Genomic DNA, 18,083 nt, shown 5'->3' on the forward strand with positions numbered 1-18,083 from the left:
ATTTAATGTCCTGATAATAAAGTTTTTTACGATATCCAATTAATTTTATTGGTTTTCGGATTTTCCATGTTTTTATGTTTAGTATATATATGTTCTTAGTTTGATATCTCTAAAATATATTTTTAGAATGTCAAATAAACGTAGTGCAATTTTGGAGTTGTTTTGTAAAGGAATGTGTCAATGTGATATTGTTCGCTTTCTTAATGTGCCTAAGTAAACTGTGTCCAAGGCCGTCAATCGTTTCAAGGAGCTCGACCACGATGGTCGCCGTCCAGGAAGTGGTAGAAGACGCACCGTCAACACGTCTGCCAACCGCCAGATCATCAGGAAGCGAGTCAAGCGAAATTTGAGGGTCTCCATGCGAAAAATCGCCCGTGAAACCGGAATGAAACGTGAATCGGTGCGACAAATGGCAAAAAAGGAGCTTAACCTCATGCCTTACAAGCTCCAAAAAGTTCAATTGCTTAAATGTGTGCGGCTCCAGAGCACACATTTAAGCAATTGAACTTTTTGGAGCTTGTAAGGCATGCGTCGGGCCGCTGCTCAGCGATGGGAGCGCATCCTGTTCATGGACGAGAAGCTGTTCACCGTTGAGCAGGTGCACAACCACCAAAACGACAGGAGCTGGTCCGCTGAGGCTCCCGGCAGGTCGTCCATTGTTGAACACCGCCAAAAACAGCAGTCCGTCATGGTCTGGGGCGGAATCTGTGTTAGCGGTAAGATCCCCTCGTTTTCGTGGCTAAAGGAGTCAAAATCAACCAAGACGTCTACCAACGCGACATTCTCGAGACTATGGTGCTTTCGTGGGACCAACAGCACTTCGGCGATGTGAATTGGACGTTCCAACAGGACTCTGCCCCTGCTCACAAGGCGAAAACAACTCAATACTAGTGTCGGACGCATTTTCCGGACTTCATCGCGTCTTCGGAATGGCCACCCTATTCACCGGATCTCAACCCGATGGATTATAGCGTGTGGTCAATTTTGGAGGCCAGGGCCTGTGCTACACGCCACATAAGTTTGGAGTCGCTGAAGCAATCGCTGCGCCGGGAATGGGATTGATTGTCGCCAGAAGACCTGCGGCCCATCGCTGAAAATTTCAAGACGCGTTTGGGCTTATGTATCGCCGCGGGAGGAAGCCACTTCGAAACCGGCTGAGTGTATTATTGCTGAGTGTATTGTTGTTATTCATCGTTGTTTTACTTAATTTTTGTTGGTTTAATAAAAAATGATTAAAAATATTTGTCTCCGTTTTTTCTAGTCACCCTGTAATTATTTAAATTAGGACCCGATAGTTTTTGATGTAAGCAGGTCTTATTATACTTTCGCCTGAATTTAAGTTAAAGATCTCGTTGTGAATGACAGACTTTATAAGATTTTATGCTCAAGAACGAGTGTTTTAATGGTTTAAGTTAGTCTACGGTCGTAATATATTTTGAAGCTAACTTACAGGTAATAAGTTAATGAAAATGTGAAAATTACACCATTTTTTAAAGTAAAAACTATAGATTTTGACTTGTTTTAAAGTACTTATTTTGTAAAAATTCATAACTTTCATATTTTAAGTAGCTTCGGAATGTGTTACAACAGTAAACTGTTTTATAATATTGGCCCTAAGACAATATTGTATTTAATCTCGAGAAATAGCCTAATTTTTTGTAAATAGGCTTAAGTATTTGACACATTTTGATTTATCTTAACAATACTACAAATATCGTAATGTAGCATAATTTATGCACAGTAAGTTAATGCCTTGAATTATTCACATAAGAGCAATTTACGTTAGATGACAATGTGTTATTTAAATATTCGGATTATCAACCAATAATCTGATCTGTTAAATGCCGCATGTTTTCTAACAAAAAAGAAGTAGCGGCTACCAGCTGCTTACTTAAATAATCGGTAGTATGACATTTTATAAAATGGCAACTTAACATAAGCAGTGACAAATGCAGAATGTTACTCATTTCCCCGTCTAATAGTTGTAACAACGTGCAACATCCTTTAATATGGAATTGTGAATCGTTTTTTTATTTTTTTCAAACTTTCAACTCCGATAGAATTAGTCAAATCTGCAGTTGATATCAAAATTTCGTTTGCAAAATAAGTTCTTAAAATTATGCAAATCAAGTTTTTTAGTTTTTTATTAAGAGTTTAATAAACTTACAAAAAAAAAAAAAAAATACAACAATACAACTCAAACCACCCCACAGCATTTCGGAAAAAAAAAATCATTATCAAAAACCATTAAAACAAATGACAAAAAGCAAAGTCCTGATAAAGGAAAACTTTTAGAAGTTTTAACAATACTTAGATGTGCTATATAGAAAAGAATAAAAAAATAGAGAAGTTGTGAAATGTAGAAATAAGAAAAGAAAAAAAAAACAATATAAAAAAAAACAACCGAAAAACAAACTAAAAACCAAGTATGAGTTAAAAAAAAAAACTTTTTACAAACTTTATGCGCTTCAGTCAAATGGTTTAAATAAGTGAACAATTTACCAGATATTTCCATAGCGCTATGTGCAACTTATTTCAAATTAAATACAAAACATCTGGAAGTATTTAAAATTTTTTTTACAAAGGTAAAATATTCTAACAGAAAATATAAAATTGGATTTCCATCACAAATGTAAACTCTGCAGAAGTTTAAATAAATACACACTCAAGTGTAAGGGGAAATCAATAACAAAATTGCTTTACCAATTTTGTTTCCAAACACAATCATACTATAGTTACTATAGTTACAGTAAAACATTTTGCTTATTCAACTCAGCTATTTGAGCATTAATTTGACGACCAAGAATATGACTCATAATCATGCCAAGAAAGAGGGGAAGAGTGAAACCAATTGCAAGACCAGCTGTCAAAAGCAAATGGTTTTTAAAGAACTGAAATCCTTTGTCTAAACAACCAATAGTATAAATTTCATTGGACAACTTTACATGGACACGATTATTTCTTACTCCATAACCGCACTGACGATTAGCTTCATACTTGCGAAGACAGCATGACCATGGCACACCACAAGAACGATAACTTTCTAAGTTTTCACAGCTGAAGTAAGGATTGCTGTCCCAGTCATCAACTGTTAAACTTCCACAGCAGCCCACTTCTCGTTGAAACTTATCAATCATGTTACGCAAATCAGGATTGACAGTGTATTTCTTAATGGCATATTGTAAATTGTAGTCAACCATTTTTTTAACTTCTGGCCAAAAAGCAAAAGCAATAATCCCACAACATATTTCAAAGCACATTGTCACAACCAGCAGAATTTTGTAGGTCTTTAACAAGCATGTGTTCTCTCGGAGAGCTCCAAGTACGCCAAATGTAGATATAAAAAAAATAAAACAACCTAACAGTGCAAATATGATACCAGGATCTGTTGCAAAGTCAGATAACTCTTCATATCCAGTCTTTTGTGATATTGAATAACCACCAATTGCAGCAAAAAGACCGCCAACTAACCAGAAAAACATTGCAAATACAAGAAGGGCATATTTAAGCTTCAAAGAGACTTTATTTTGAAATCCAATTAATCCTGATGTATCATCAGAAGCCATATTTATTACTTTCTAAAGAAGAACTCAAAATAAATGAACACATTCTATATCAAGGGCTTAAAGCCAAACAATTTTTTAACAACCTTTTCTTTTCTCTCAATATAGAGAAATCAAAATAACTATGAAAAGTACTAGAATAAACTCTAATGTTTGTTGCAAAAATCTGTATAACAAATCATAACTTTAGATAATCCATATATACATATAAACACTTAGAAATTTTAAATTTACTATATAATATACTTATCAATGAAGTTACAGCTTAGCTATAAATAAACCATGTAAAATAAAAAACTAGATTAATACTATAAGCATATATTCGTTTTAAGGTGTTCATTATTTTAGGCACATTACTGTTTAAATAAGGTTTTGCTAACCTTATCTATCAAGTTTCGAAAAAGATTTCGTGTTAGAAAAATATCACTAGTTAGTCTCTACCTTTCCTATTTAGAAGACCTCTTAAAATAAACCAGAAACTTTTCTTTTTATTTCATGTTGTATAGAGAAGGGCGGTAGCGTAGGACAGCCATTTTCAACTTTGACTTGTAAATGAATCATTTATCTTGACCGAATGATTCGAGTAATTCCCAGATCACCTTTACTTCCAGTACGTAATGCAATTCAACTTTAAAAACTGGGCGAGGAGAGGGGGAACAAAACCAGGTGGAAATGTTTCTATCGGCGGGGTAGTAAAAGTGTAAATTAATTTTTATTTAAATCTGGATAAATACATATTTCAAATCTTTATCTATCAAAGAATACTGCTAGCAACATTTAACAAAAACACGGCTGGCGTTGATTTGTTGCAATTTAATCGTCAAAACTTATTAGGTGCAGCAACGTTTGTAAACATTCATGTTTACATAATCAAACCTTACAATTTAATGAGCTGGCGTAACATAAAACTTTTGAAAAGAGATCACAATTTTTTTATGCTTAAAACCTTTTAAAAATAAAACCTGAAGTTGGTTCTATTTTTACGTGCAATTCTTTCAAGTGGTAGTAAAGAGTTTGTATTTTAATATAAACAATAAAAAAATCTGTAATCATTGATGAAAACCAAAAGAGACGATATCTCGAAAAAAAAAAAATCTTTTTAAATAAACTTCTTGACTTTGGTGTTAATCAAAATATTTGTATTTATTTTTATTTTATGAAACAAACGTTTGCTGTTAAAGTCAAACCCTCGCTTGAATTTAGTGCTGCTGAATTTACTGTTTCTATTGATTCAATAACTTTTTGAATGATTGAATGTTGCTAGTAATGGAGATATGCTGCTAGTAGTTGAGGGTCTGGAACTTTTTTGTCAGACTGCTTCGTTGCTGTTTCGTTTCTATTTGTAGATATCAGATTCAATGATTAGATATGGCGTAAAATTTTCTCACAAAGGAGTCACAATGTTCTTGCCTTTAGAACACATTGTATTCCCTACTCCACAATTTAACTTTGGTCAATGAATGGCAGAGGTAGCATTTTACTAGATTTCTGGTTGTTTACAGTTTTGATAATATCAGGGCATGATCGCGTGGAACTCTATTCATCTTCGTAAGCCACCTTACAATGATAAAACTTTCACGAAAGACCTAAGGAAACATTTTTTGAGCATGCTCCAATAAAAATCGATGTTCAAATTTCTAGCAGGAACTTTTGATTTGTGCTGAGATCTATTTAATTAAAATTTTAGAAATATCTGATACGTTTTTAATTGAGTCATGTTTCTCACATTTCTAGCAGGAATATTTATTTACGCCCAACTTTTTTAATAGGGCTCTAAAATTCATAAGATTTTTATTAATGACAACCGATTAACCGCATTTACAATGTTCTGAATCCGATTTCTATATTTACGTTTTTTAAGGGCCTGTTATTTCTAGAACGCCGTAAAAGAGTAAATAGAGCTTGACTACGCGCGGGAATTTTTTTAATTGAAGGCCGACGTAAGTACCAAATAAAGTTGCTTCATTACAAATGTAACCATGTTTTATTTGAATCTGAAATTCAATAAAGTATCTTCTTGAGCTGTAAACTTTGAATTCTTTGATCAAATATTTTACATTTGTGTTTCTTCAAATTTTGCATCCTAGAATTATCTTATCACTTGAAATGTGTCAACTTAGCTAATCTGTGACACATAATTGTTTTGTTTATTTTATTATCTCCATTGGCAATGATTAACAGAAACTTTGAATTAAGTTTGTCATCAATCTTTTTAAAAATAGGTTGGGATTAAGCGAAAATAAATTTAGCATTGAGGTGACGGCCAGGAATCATTTAAAATTCTGGTCCGCCAAACCAACATTTTACTATTATATCAAACATGATATAACAAAAAATGCCAGGTTGGTTAATAGATTCCCTAAAAAACTTACCTCCATGATGGGAAAAATTTTTTTTATACAAATTTCATCAATAAGAAATATACATCTACGCTGCGAACTTTTAATCTTAAAACATTTTCCAAAGCTTTTACACAACCATGTAAGCTTAACTAATTAACAAACATTTTACTATATAATTTTGTGAATTGAGAAGTAGTTTTCATCAATGTTTTAATATTGGGTAATTAATTATGATTAGAAAAAAGGTGGTCAAACAATGTAAAATATTTAAATATAAACAAACACATTAGTAGATAGTGTAGGTTTTCCAACTTTCTTTTTTGACCCTTCATTATATATGTTCAATTAAAAAACTGTATTAATAAGACAGGTATCTTTATTTCTTAAGTACCAAAAAAAAATTATCAAAAACCAATAATTATAATTGATATTCCATTGGAAATAAGTGTGGGAAAGAAATTGATTTTTTTTTAATCTAAGGTCATATTAAGTCAAAGCCAGTTCCTATTAAGATAATAACCAACATTAGGGCACTATAAATAAATTCTTTAGGATATTGATACTGGATATTAACAACATCATTTCTATAATTGCTCTTATACCTTGTTTTATCTCAAATTTAAACGTTGGTAGAAAGTTTTTGATTTTTTTCTAAAAGTAAAAATTATTTAAAGTTTTAGCTTTAATTTTTAAAGAAATAATAACTTATGCTTTAAATAATTTACGTTTAAGCAAATTATTTTAAAAAGTAATTATTATTAACTAAAATTAATAGATCATTTTCTCCCAACTTTTAAAATGGGAGATAGAACAAAACAATTCTAACCTCGCGATTTGCTTAGTGTTAGATAAATTCAGTTTTTTAAAATTGAATAAGGTGATCAGCAAAAGATTAGATCTTTAAAGTGATTGTTGATGTTAGTTCATGTACGAAAGAATGAAAGCGATTTGTAGATGGCGATCCCACCAGATAAGTCACTAAACTGACCACATCGATTTAAATCAATTGAATTTTCCCTTTTAAAAAAAAAAAGAACCTTTTTTCTTTTAGAGAATATGATAATGTAGAAGATCTGACATCTATTGCTAGGAAATGAAGTGATACTTGAAAGAGATCCCGGTATATCATTTGAGGTCTTTACTAGTTATAGAATTTATCAAGTTGTTTTGAAAAATTGTTTCTTCAGTCGTGTTTTTCAAACTTTCAACAAGTTCAAAAATATATACCATTCTTTTGAGAGAGCAGCCCCAAGGAAAATGACATGCACGCAGTGATTATGGGTGTAGCTCGGAAGACTATCTTTTGGATAAAAACTCTTTAACATTTTACTTAGGCAGATATTTCATGAAAAAAAATTTACAAAGGAAATGGAGACGAAAAATTTAAATATAAAAAAAAGATAGTATTCAAGAAATTTTTAAAAAGTTATGCTTAGTGAAATTTTATCGAAGTTGGTACTTGTACACAAAACAACGCTATACTTTGATCAGATGAAAATCAATTTTGAGGAAATTCTTTAAAATTTTAGAAAGTCTTGAGAGAATTTCTTGATATTAAATTACTTTGTGTCAAAATTCAGACCTGCGACTTGAATTAATTTCATATAAAGCTTTTACGTTCTCATGATTTTATTAACTTGAAAAATTAACTTCTCCTTATTGACAAATATGTTTAGAAAATAATCTGGCAAACCGGGTAATCTATATTATTTAATTCATATTTTTAATATTAAAGACATTCTTCTCTAAACATCTCAAATAACACAGAAAGTATACCCTTGAGACTTACTTGTTATTAAGACTTCGAATAATAACGTGTTTGATAGCAAACAAAAAAAAACGCAAAAACTGATTAAAATTTTCTTGAAATGAATCACATTAAGTGGCTTTTCTCAAATCGGAATTGAACACTACCAGAAATAAACTTGCAACCCTCATAAATTGGTACCAATACTATAATAGTTACTAAAGTTATAACAAAGTGACTTAAACTTTGTCCAATGTCTAACCAACTGCCTTCGTCTCGTACAAAAAAAAAGAAATTTAATGCCATTAAATCTGTTAAAACTAACATACATAAAAACAATGCTCGCATGGGCAACGATATCATTTTTTGAAGCGAACAGCAGAAAATAACAACCATGACAATAGGTATCAGGGCTTTAATAATTACAACTGTACCTAATATCCATGGATTAAATACAGTCTTAAAACAAAGAACTGTTGCAATATCATATGAATTTATACTCGCAACATTGCCGGTTCCAAAGAATGAGAGGAAAACGAAATATAAAAACATAAATGCGATGCGCAAATGCTCCAACGTTAAATAGTGATCTTCTCTTTTTATTTCATCCAACCAAGAGAACTCTATAAAAATCCATGACGAAAGTTGCATAACCAATACCACCAAAAATATAGCCTCATAGGAAATTGACGTCAGAATGTAAGCAGAAAACAATGATAAGCTAACTGCAATTAACCTTGTTGGTGAGTGTTTCTCAGTAAAAACTGAAATTGATGGCAAGATAATTAAGGCAAACCAACTAAATACTTGATTACATAATGGCAATCCATATCCTTGCTTTATGCTTATCACGGTATGCATTTTAACAATCGTACAAATAATCAAGATGGCTGTTACAAGTGAAATAACACAACCATTGCGATTTTTGATTAAAGAACTAAAACTGAGTCCAACTGTTGCTGCAATAAAAGCTCCAATCATGACCAGCAAGTAGTTCTCTTCTCGGTCGATGACAGGAAAAGATGGGAATATAGCAATTGATACACTAGCCAAAGACCATAATAAGTAGAAAATTAAATTCATGTAAGATTTTGACAAGTTTTTTTTCAAAAGTAATTTAAACCAAGGCAAGATGCCCAAAAGCAAACTAATATAGGAAAGAAATGGTCTATAAAAAAAGGCAGCAACAATTGCCTCAACCCCAAGAAAAATTGCAACAATTTGAAAGAAAACATTGATACTGTTCACCCAAGGTTGCCTAAATAGCTTGTTTGCTAAAAGTCCAATTCTGTAAAATATCTTACTCTGATTAAAACACAACTTCAACATTATTGCTGGAAACAACAAATAAAAAAATTCAACAGATTTTGTAATAAATAGCAAAGAAACACAAAATGCTAAGAGTGTGTACAAAACTGTGAACAATCGGGACTGAAAAACCAATACAATTGCAGGTACTTTGTAGGAATGAGGTAGTATGTTGGTATACTCATAAAGAATCTTAGCTATAACATACAATATCCATAACAAAAAGCCACCATTAACTAAGCAGCTTAGAAGTAAGCGATTGTATTCATGATAGTATTTTATCCCTTCTAAAGCCAGAGCAATTAATTCCTTAGATTTTGATAATGAAGAAATGTATTCATGGGCTGAATGTAAGTTTAATGCTTCTAACAACTTATTTGTAACTAAAAAACAGAGGAAAAAAAAATTAAAAACCAGAACAATTTTAACATACTACAAAAATAAAACTGTAAAACAATTTCTAAAACCTGATAAAAGTATTTAGTAAAATATTATAATCTATATTAAATTTTTATTGGAAATAAAAACATGAAGCCAATAAAGAAAACTGTTACTTACGCTCTTCAGCTTTATAAAATTTTTTAAAAATGAGCACATTTTCATACACCTTTTTTTCATGTGCATAATACTGCTCTAGTATTTGCTTGGCATTTTCAAGTAGTGCACTAGCTTTCTGATGAATTGATACATTAAGAATTTCATAAGGAATAACTCCTACAGAATTAACTGGAAAACTCACACCTAAAATTAAGACAGCTATTTAAAAATTCAAAAAATTTTTGATGCATATATTATTTAAAGCAATTAACACATTAAAGATTTTTTTTCCCCATTTGTGTAAATAGAGTAAAGTTTTTAGAAATGAAATAATTAAATAGCCAAGAGATAAGAAAATATACCTATCAAGTATGACATCAGTGGAGCTATGTCAACTTGCATCAAATCATGTCTTTTATAGTTTTTTAAGTCCCATTCAATTGTCTGTGGATCTTTGTTTATATTTTTCTGATATTCACACTTAGTGATTCCAGCTCCCCATGCAATAAATGGAGTTTCAGTTTCACTTTGCAAACCAGCTCCATGTGCACCCCATGGAGTCATTCCATGATCTGATGTTACAATAAAAGTAGATTTCTTGTCATTTCCATAGAAGCTGTTAATTATTTCTGTCATGTTTTTAATACCTTCATCAACTAGTGCAATATTTTCTAAATATTCCATGGAATCAGGTTTCTTTGCATGACCATTTGTATCGATGCCTGTATTATTAAAGCTTTAAATAAATAGCTATAATAAATCCAAAACACTAGTGGTTGTTGAGCTAAGCTTTAAATTAAATTAAGATATTTATGAAAACAAATTTTACCAAGTAAATGGAAGAAAAAGACAATTTTTTCCTTATTCAACTGTTCAAGAAGAGTTGAATTTTTTTTAGCTTCTCTGAAAAATTCTTCTACTTTTGTGAACACCCATTGATCAAGTTGAGAAGGGTCTTTGCTACCAAAATCAATTTGATCGCGCTCATAATAAAAAGTTTCCACATTGTCATATTGTTTATCAAATAAACCTAATATATCACGGCTACCCCATGACCATGTTTTTGTTGATTGATTAAAAACTGAATCAAAATCAACAGGATTTAACTGCCAACCTTTAAAACAGAAAAAAGTATCTTTACCAGAAGAATTTCATTAGAAAATCATATTAATATATGTGAAACATGTTTTGTTACTAAAGCAATTTTAAAATTACACATACTAGAGAATAATATACAAACAGAGTAATATAATAGTGTGCTGTATTAAATTAAAAAACCCATACAATTTTCTGCTTTTACTACACCGAATTATGCCTGCATATACATTGTTTTTATAAGTAAATTATATTAGTGTTAAAGTTTAATAAAATTATTACCAGTTGTTATTGCAGAAACATCTTCATAAGCTCCAGCAATTAATGAAACATGTCCTACTCGTGATTCTGTAGGAACTCTTGTATGAGAAACTCCCCAAGATCCATTTTGCTTAACTATAGATCGGAGAAAAGAGGTTTTGTTTTCATATCTATGATCGAATGCTTTTTCTGCTTGAAGACCATCAGCCACAATTAAAATTACACGCTTTGCCGGAGAATTAGATTGTACACTGACACGTATTACATTATTTATAATCGGAGACTTAAAGTATATATAAAATACTGATGATAAATAAAGAAAATGAATAAAGATACCAAGAGTTAGAAATTGTAATTGCTTACAGGAGTCCGACACCATACTAAAATTTTAAAAAGTGATCAAGTAACGGAGAGCAGCGGGGATTTTCACTCCAGGGGCCAATGCTATAAACAATTCGAAGTTTTTTTCGAGAAAAAAAATCTTTCGTAAAAACGCAATTTTTCACGTACGAAAAAAAGTTCGTAATCTCGAAGAATTTATCGCTGTTTGTATTTTTTTCGGCCATTGCTATAAAGCATAAAACGTATACGTCACTAAAATTTACGAACTTTTTTTATCCGTAATATATAGTAGTAATATAATAGTAATTTTTATTGTAATTTTTATTTAGTAGGCCTACTTAATAAATTTTATTAGTCATTAAGTATGTTGTGCTGTCTGTTCTGTTTTTATGAATATTTTTACATTCTAGTATTTGGTGTTTAAAAAAACTGTGTAAAATTAAAGTAGGAACATGGATTTAATTTTTTCGGATTGAAGACTTAGATTTCGAAGTTGCAGAAAATGAGCTTCGCCACCGATTGCCTCGAGAGGTTGGTGTTTAAAACATTACTTAAAATTACTATATATATATATATATATATATATATATATATATATATATATATATATTTTTAATGATTTTTTATCGAACAAAATCAGAAATCATACTAAATAGGCGCAGAAATTATATTTTTGTTTTGTTTTTCAATATCATTTTAGTTTAATGGTCGCTTTTTTAACGAAGATGTTTCTGACAACGTTTTTCGAGAGCAGTATCGAGTCCCAAGAGCTGTATTAGATTTTTTAGAAACTAGGCTTAAAGATGATTTGCAACATTACACTAAGCGAAATAAAAGTATTTCAGTACTTTTCCAAATAATGGTATTTCTTCATTTTATTGGCACATGTTTTTTTTCATGTTCTCAGAGACTGTCATGGAATCTCTACCAACACAATTTATCGTATTATACAGTGTAGGAGAAGCTATTTTCAATGTTAGTGTATTAAGTTAATGAAACTATTGGAAGTATATATATATATATATATATATATATATATATATATATATATATATATATATATATATATATATATAAAATTGATATATACTATACATTACATCATGTTATCATTGTTAATTTTATATACTGTAATATATCTCTGCTGTTTTTGAATATAATGATTAAATTGCCATTACTATTACCCTTGTTATATATCATTAGCACTGTTACTTTACATTAGTTTATAACTATTTGTATATAAACTTGAATGTAAAATCTTTATTTAGAAATATAATTGATTGATTACATACTTATATTATGTTAATATATACTATATATTACATACTTATACTATAACATTTGTAAATATATATATATATATATATATATATATATGTACATACATACATACATATATATACATATATATAAAATATAATGTAGCAATACATATTTTTATTTAAATAGTTTGCTAATTAAAACATACTAAGCTTCCCAAGAAGAACCTCTTTGTTTTTTCTGATCTTTATTGCTAGTAACATTTTAAGTTCTTTAGACAGCATTTTATTTTGTTGTGTATTTGTGTATTATTTTGTTGTGTATTTGTGTATTATATGGCATATTTATCGACTATTTATACTTTTCTTTAGTCAAACACTATGAAAAATTTGTTTAACCAAAATTACTATCAAAAACCTTCATAAATATGTATGGAATTTTAAATTCATGCATGCATTGTTAACGAAGCACAACAAGGAACTGAATAATCGATTAAATGCAGATTTTAAGTAATTAGTTTATTATGAAGTTACCAAAATCCTTTTAAGCTTTATCTATAAAATATCTGCATAAAAACACAAACAAAGAATGTTCAATGATTTTGAAGCGCTAACGTTGTTCCAACAATGGCCGCCAAAAATCACGAAGAAAATATCTAAAATTGAGAAATCTATCTGGGGCCAATGCTATAAACAATTCGAAGTTTTTTTCGAGAAAAAAAATCTTTCGTAAAAACGCAATTTTTCACGTACGAAAAAAAGTTCGTAATCTCGAAGAATTTATCGCTGTTTGTATTTTTTTCGTCCATTGCTATAAAGCATAAAACGTAAACGTCACTAAAATTCACGAACTTTTTTTATCCGTAATATATAGTAGTAATATAATAGTAATTTTTATTGTAACTTTTATTTATTAGGCCTACTTAATGAATTTAATTAGTCATTAAGTATGCTGTGCTATCTATTCTATTTTTATGAATATTTTTAAATTCTAGTATTTGGTGTTTAAAAAATCTGTGTAAAATTAAAGTAGAAACATGAGTTTAATTTTTTCGGATGAAGACTTAGATTTCGAAGTTGCAGAAAATGAGCTTCGCCACCGATTGCCTCGAGAGGTTGGTGTTTAAAACATTACTTAAAATTACTATATATATATATTTTTTTAATGATTTTTTATCGAACAAAATCAGAAATCATACTAAATAGGCGCAGAAATTATATTTTTGTTTTGTTTTTCAATATCATTTTAGTTTAATGGTCGCTTTTTTAACGAAGATGTTTCTGACAACGTTTTTCGAGAGCAGTATCGAGTACCAAGAGCTGTATTAGATTTTTTAGAAACTAGGCTTAAAGATGATTTGCAACATTATACTAAGCAATTTGCAACATTATACTAAGCATTTCTTCATTTTATTGGCACAAATGTTTTTTTTCATGTTCTCAGAGACTGTCATGGAATCTTTACCAACACAATTTATAGTATTATACAGTGTAGGAGAAGCTATTTTCAATGTTAGTGTATTAAGTTAATAAAACTATTGGAAGTATATATATATTTACATGAATGTAAAATCTTTATTTAGAAATATGATTGATTACATACTTATATTATGTTAATATATACTATATATTACATCATACTTATACTATAACATTTGTAAATATATATTTAATATATATATATATATATATATATATATATATATATATATATATATATATATATATATATATATATATATATATATAAATATATATATACTTCCAATAGTTTTATTAACTTAATACACTAACATTGAAAATAGCTTCTCCTACACTGTATAATACTATAAATTGTGTTGGTAAAGATTCCATGACAGTCTCTGAGAACATGATATATATATATATATATATATATATATATATATATATATATATATATATATATATACATATATACATACATACATATATATACATATATATAAAATATAATGTAGCAATACATATTTTTATTTAAATAGTTTGCTAATTAAAACATACTAAGCTTCCCAAGAAGAACCTCTTTGTTTTCTCTTATTTATATTGCTAGTAACATTTTAAGTTCTTTAGACAGCATTTTATTTGTTGTGTATTTGTGTATTATTTTGTTGTGTATTTGTGTATTATATGGCATATTTATCGACTATTTATACTTTTCTTTCGTCAAACACTATGAAAAATTTGTTTAACCAAAACTACTATCGAAAACCTAACAAGGAAAAACAACAAGGAACTGAATATCGATTAAATGCAGATTTTAAGTAATTAGTTTATTATGGAGTTACCAAAATCCTTTTCAGTTTAAAAAAAAATATATAAAATATATTAAAAATATATTTATAAACATAAAAATCCTTTTCAGTTTAAAAAAAAATATATAAAATATATTAAAAATATATTTATAAACATAAAAACTTCGTTTTTTATGTTTATAGCATTGGCCCCTGGGGCCAATGCTATAAACATAAAAAACGAAGTTTTTTCCGTAAAACACGAAGTTTTTACCGTAAAAAGCGAAGAAAAAAAAAGTCCATTGCTATAAACATTCAAAAAACTCCGTTTTTAAGATAAAAACTTCGCTATTAAATCCAATGCTATAAACGAACAAGGGAATCGCCTTTTCAGATAAAAAATGCGTTTTTTCGAAAAAAAACTTCAGATAGATTTTTGATCTCAATTTTAGATATTTTCTTCGTGATTTTTGGCGGCCATTGTTGGAACAACGTTAGCGCTTCAAAATCATTGAACATTCTTTGTTTGTGTTTTTATGCAGATATTTTATAGATAAAGCTTAAAAGGATTTTGGTAACTTCATAATAAACTAATTACTTAAAATCTGCATTTAATCGATTATTCAGTTCCTTGTTGTGCTTCGTTAACAATGCATGCATGAATTTAAAATTCCATACTTATTTATGAAGGTTTTCGATAGTAATTCTGATTAAACAAATTTTTCATAGTGTTTGACTAAAGAAAAGTATAAAGAGTTGATAAATATGCCATATAATACACAAATACACAACAAAATAATACACAAATACACAACAAAATAAAATGCTGTTTAAAGAACTTAAAATGTTACTAGCAATAAAGATCAGAGAAAACAAAGAGGTTCTTCTTGGGAAGCTTAGTATGTTTTAATTAGCAAACTATTTAAATAAAAATATGTATTGCTACATTATATTTTATATATATGTATATGTATATATATATATATATATATATATATATATATATATATATATATATATATATATATATATATATATATATTACAAATGTTATAGTATAAGTATGTAATATATAGTATATATTAACATAATATAAGTATGTAATCAATCAATCATATTTCTAAATAAAGATTTTACATTCGAGTTTATATACAAATAGTTATAAACTAATGTAAAGTAAGCTACTAACAGTGCTAATGATATATAACAAGGGTAATAATAATGGCAATTTAATCATTCTATTCAAAAACAGCAGAGATATATTACAGTATATAAAATTAACAGTGATAACATGATGTAATGTATAGTATATATCAATTTTATATATATCTAAATATATATATATATATATATATATATATATATATATATATATATATATATATATATATATATATATATATATATATATATATATGTAAATATATATATACTTCCAATAGTTTTATTAACTTAATACACTAACATTGAAAATTGCTTCTCCTACACTGTATAATACGATAAATTGTGTTGGTAAAGATTCCATGACAGTCTCTGAGAACATGAAAAAAAACATTTGTGCCAATAAAATGAAGAAATGCTTAGTATAATGTTGCAAATTGCTTAGTATAATGTTGCAAATCATCTTTAAGCCTAGTTTCTAAAAAATCTAATACAGCTCTTGAGACTCGATACTGCTCTCGAAAAACGTTGTCAGAATCATCTTCGTTACAAAAGCGACCATTAAACTAAAATGATATTGAAAAACAAAACAAAGTATAATTTCTGCGCCTATTTAGTTTGATTTCTGATTTTGTTCGATAAAAAATCATTAAATATATATATATATATATATATATATATATATATATATATATATATATATATATATATATATATATATATATATATATATATATATATATATATATATATATATATATATATATAGTAATTTTAAGTAATGTTTTAAACACCAACCTCTCGAGGCAATCGGTGGCGAAGCTAATTTTCTGCAACTTCGAAATCTAAGTCTTCGCCCGAAAAAATTAAATTCATGTTCCTACTTTAATTTTACACAGCTTTTTTAAACACCAAATACTAGAATGTAAAAATATTCATAAAAGTAGAATAGGCAGCACAGCATACTTAATGACTAATAAAATTCATTAATTAGGCCTAATAAATAAAAATTACAATAAAAATTACTATTATATTACTACTATGTATTACGGATAAAAAAGTTCGTGAATTTTAGTGACGTATACGTTTTATGCTTTATAGCAATGGCCGAAAAAAATACAAACAGCGATAAATTCTTCGAGATTACGAACTTTTTTTCGTATGTGAAAAATTGCGTTTTTACGAAAGATTTTTTTTCTCGAAAAAAACTTCGAATTGTTTATAGCATTGGCCCCTGAAGTTTTTTTTCGAAAAAACGCATTTTTTATCTGAAAAGGCGATTCCCTTGTTCGTTTATAGCATTGGATTTAATAGCGAAGTTTTTATCTTAAAAACGGAGTTTTTTGAATGTTTATAGCAATGGACTTTTTTTTTCTTCGCTTTTTACGGTAAAAACTTCGTGTTTTACGGAAAAAACTTCGTTTTTTATGTTTACAGCATTGGCCCCTGCTCGCTCCCCTGCCGACTTTTCGGAAAAAAGCAAATTACACAGGCAAACAAAAAAAAAAAGAAAGATTTTATCTTTTCAAGTCTCTATGGTTTAGAGAGATTCACTAAACCACCTTACCAACTTTTTTTTTTTTTTTTTTTTAATCCTCTCAGAAACAATGTGCATAATTCTGCACATAATATTTTATGTCTTTTAATATTTTTACTTTAATTTACTTCTGTCGCTTTCTGCGTGTGTATGAATCAAATATTTGTCAATATTTCAAAATCATTTCATCAAATGTCATCTGTGAGCAAGATTTGATAAGAATTAAATTTATTATCAGTTCTGCAGTGACAGTGGTCAAGGTCGAGGTAGGTGCACGTTTTTCTATCTTTTTAAATGATTTATTCATACTTTAAAATACAAAAAAATACTTCGATTGTTGATAAATATGTTTAAATAATGTATATTTTCTAAATTTATAATATGAAATCCATTAATTATTTTAATGAATGCTTATAAATATCAGTGTTCATAATTACGCCCAATCTGTCCGAGCAGCAGTACCAAAGAGTAAGTGCATATGTTTAAAATTGCAACAATTAAGCTTTACTTCTTTCTAAACAGCTTTTTTAAAATTTTATATTTTTTTTACAGAAAAAAGCAATTAAGAAAGAGGATGCTAAGAAAATATTTCAAATGTTGGAGAATGATTCTGATTTTAGCTTGAACGATGATGAAGAAGTCTCATTGCCAGCATCTCATAAGTGTTCTATCCTAATAG

General features: G+C 28.6%; 2 protein-coding genes and 1 long non-coding RNA gene across 3 annotated transcripts; 1 reads left to right on the top strand and 2 right to left on the bottom strand.

The window, feature by feature from the left end:
- Positions 1-2,131: 2,131 nt before the first annotated feature.
- On the bottom strand, positions 2,132-4,150 carry LOC145197804 (tetraspanin-33-like). The gene has a single exon (XM_090079574.1). The coding sequence runs from the start codon at positions 3,564-3,566 to the stop codon at positions 2,745-2,747; it is 822 nt and encodes a 273-aa protein (XP_089935700.1). The 5' UTR covers positions 3,567-4,150; the 3' UTR covers positions 2,132-2,744.
- A 3,604-nt stretch (positions 4,151-7,754) lies between these two features.
- Positions 7,755-11,352, bottom strand: LOC145197788 (GPI ethanolamine phosphate transferase 1-like). Its single transcript, XM_080073931.2, has 5 exons — positions 10,875-11,352; positions 10,327-10,611; positions 9,860-10,219; positions 9,519-9,701; positions 7,755-9,343 (listed from the first exon to the last, which is right to left on the bottom strand). Exons 1-5 carry the CDS (start codon positions 11,230-11,232, stop codon positions 7,779-7,781), a joined length of 2,751 nt encoding a protein of 916 aa, XP_079930057.2. The 5' UTR covers positions 11,233-11,352; the 3' UTR covers positions 7,755-7,778.
- A 1,799-nt stretch (positions 11,353-13,151) lies between these two features.
- Positions 13,152-13,947, top strand: LOC149891903 (uncharacterized). Its single transcript, XR_016450039.1, has 2 exons — positions 13,152-13,569; positions 13,705-13,947. It is a non-coding gene; the product is annotated as an uncharacterized LOC149891903 (long non-coding RNA).
- The last annotated feature ends 4,136 nt before the right edge of the window (positions 13,948-18,083 follow it).

Source organism: Hydra viridissima, unplaced genomic scaffold, assembly GCF_058129835.1.
Source record: "Hydra viridissima isolate aposymbiotic clone 2 unplaced genomic scaffold, HvirCarnegie_v1 scaffold_2, whole genome shotgun sequence".
NCBI lineage: Eukaryota > Metazoa > Cnidaria > Hydrozoa > Anthoathecata > Hydridae > Hydra > Hydra viridissima.

Coding starts and splice junctions, on each gene's coding strand:
- LOC145197804 (XM_090079574.1), bottom strand. CDS start 3,566: ATGGCTTCTGATGATACATCAGGATTAATTGGATTTCAAAATAAAGTC.
- LOC145197788 (XM_080073931.2), bottom strand. CDS start 11,232: ATGGTGTCGGACTCCTGTAAGCAATTACAATTTCTAACTCTTGGTATC. Junction 10,612..10,874: donor TGTTTCTGCAATAACAACTG/GTAATAATTTTA, acceptor TCTGTTTTAAAG/GTTGGCAGTTAAATCCTGTT. Junction 9,702..9,859: donor ACTGATGTCATACTTGATAG/GTATATTTTCTT, acceptor TCTTAATTTTAG/GTGTGAGTTTTCCAGTTAAT.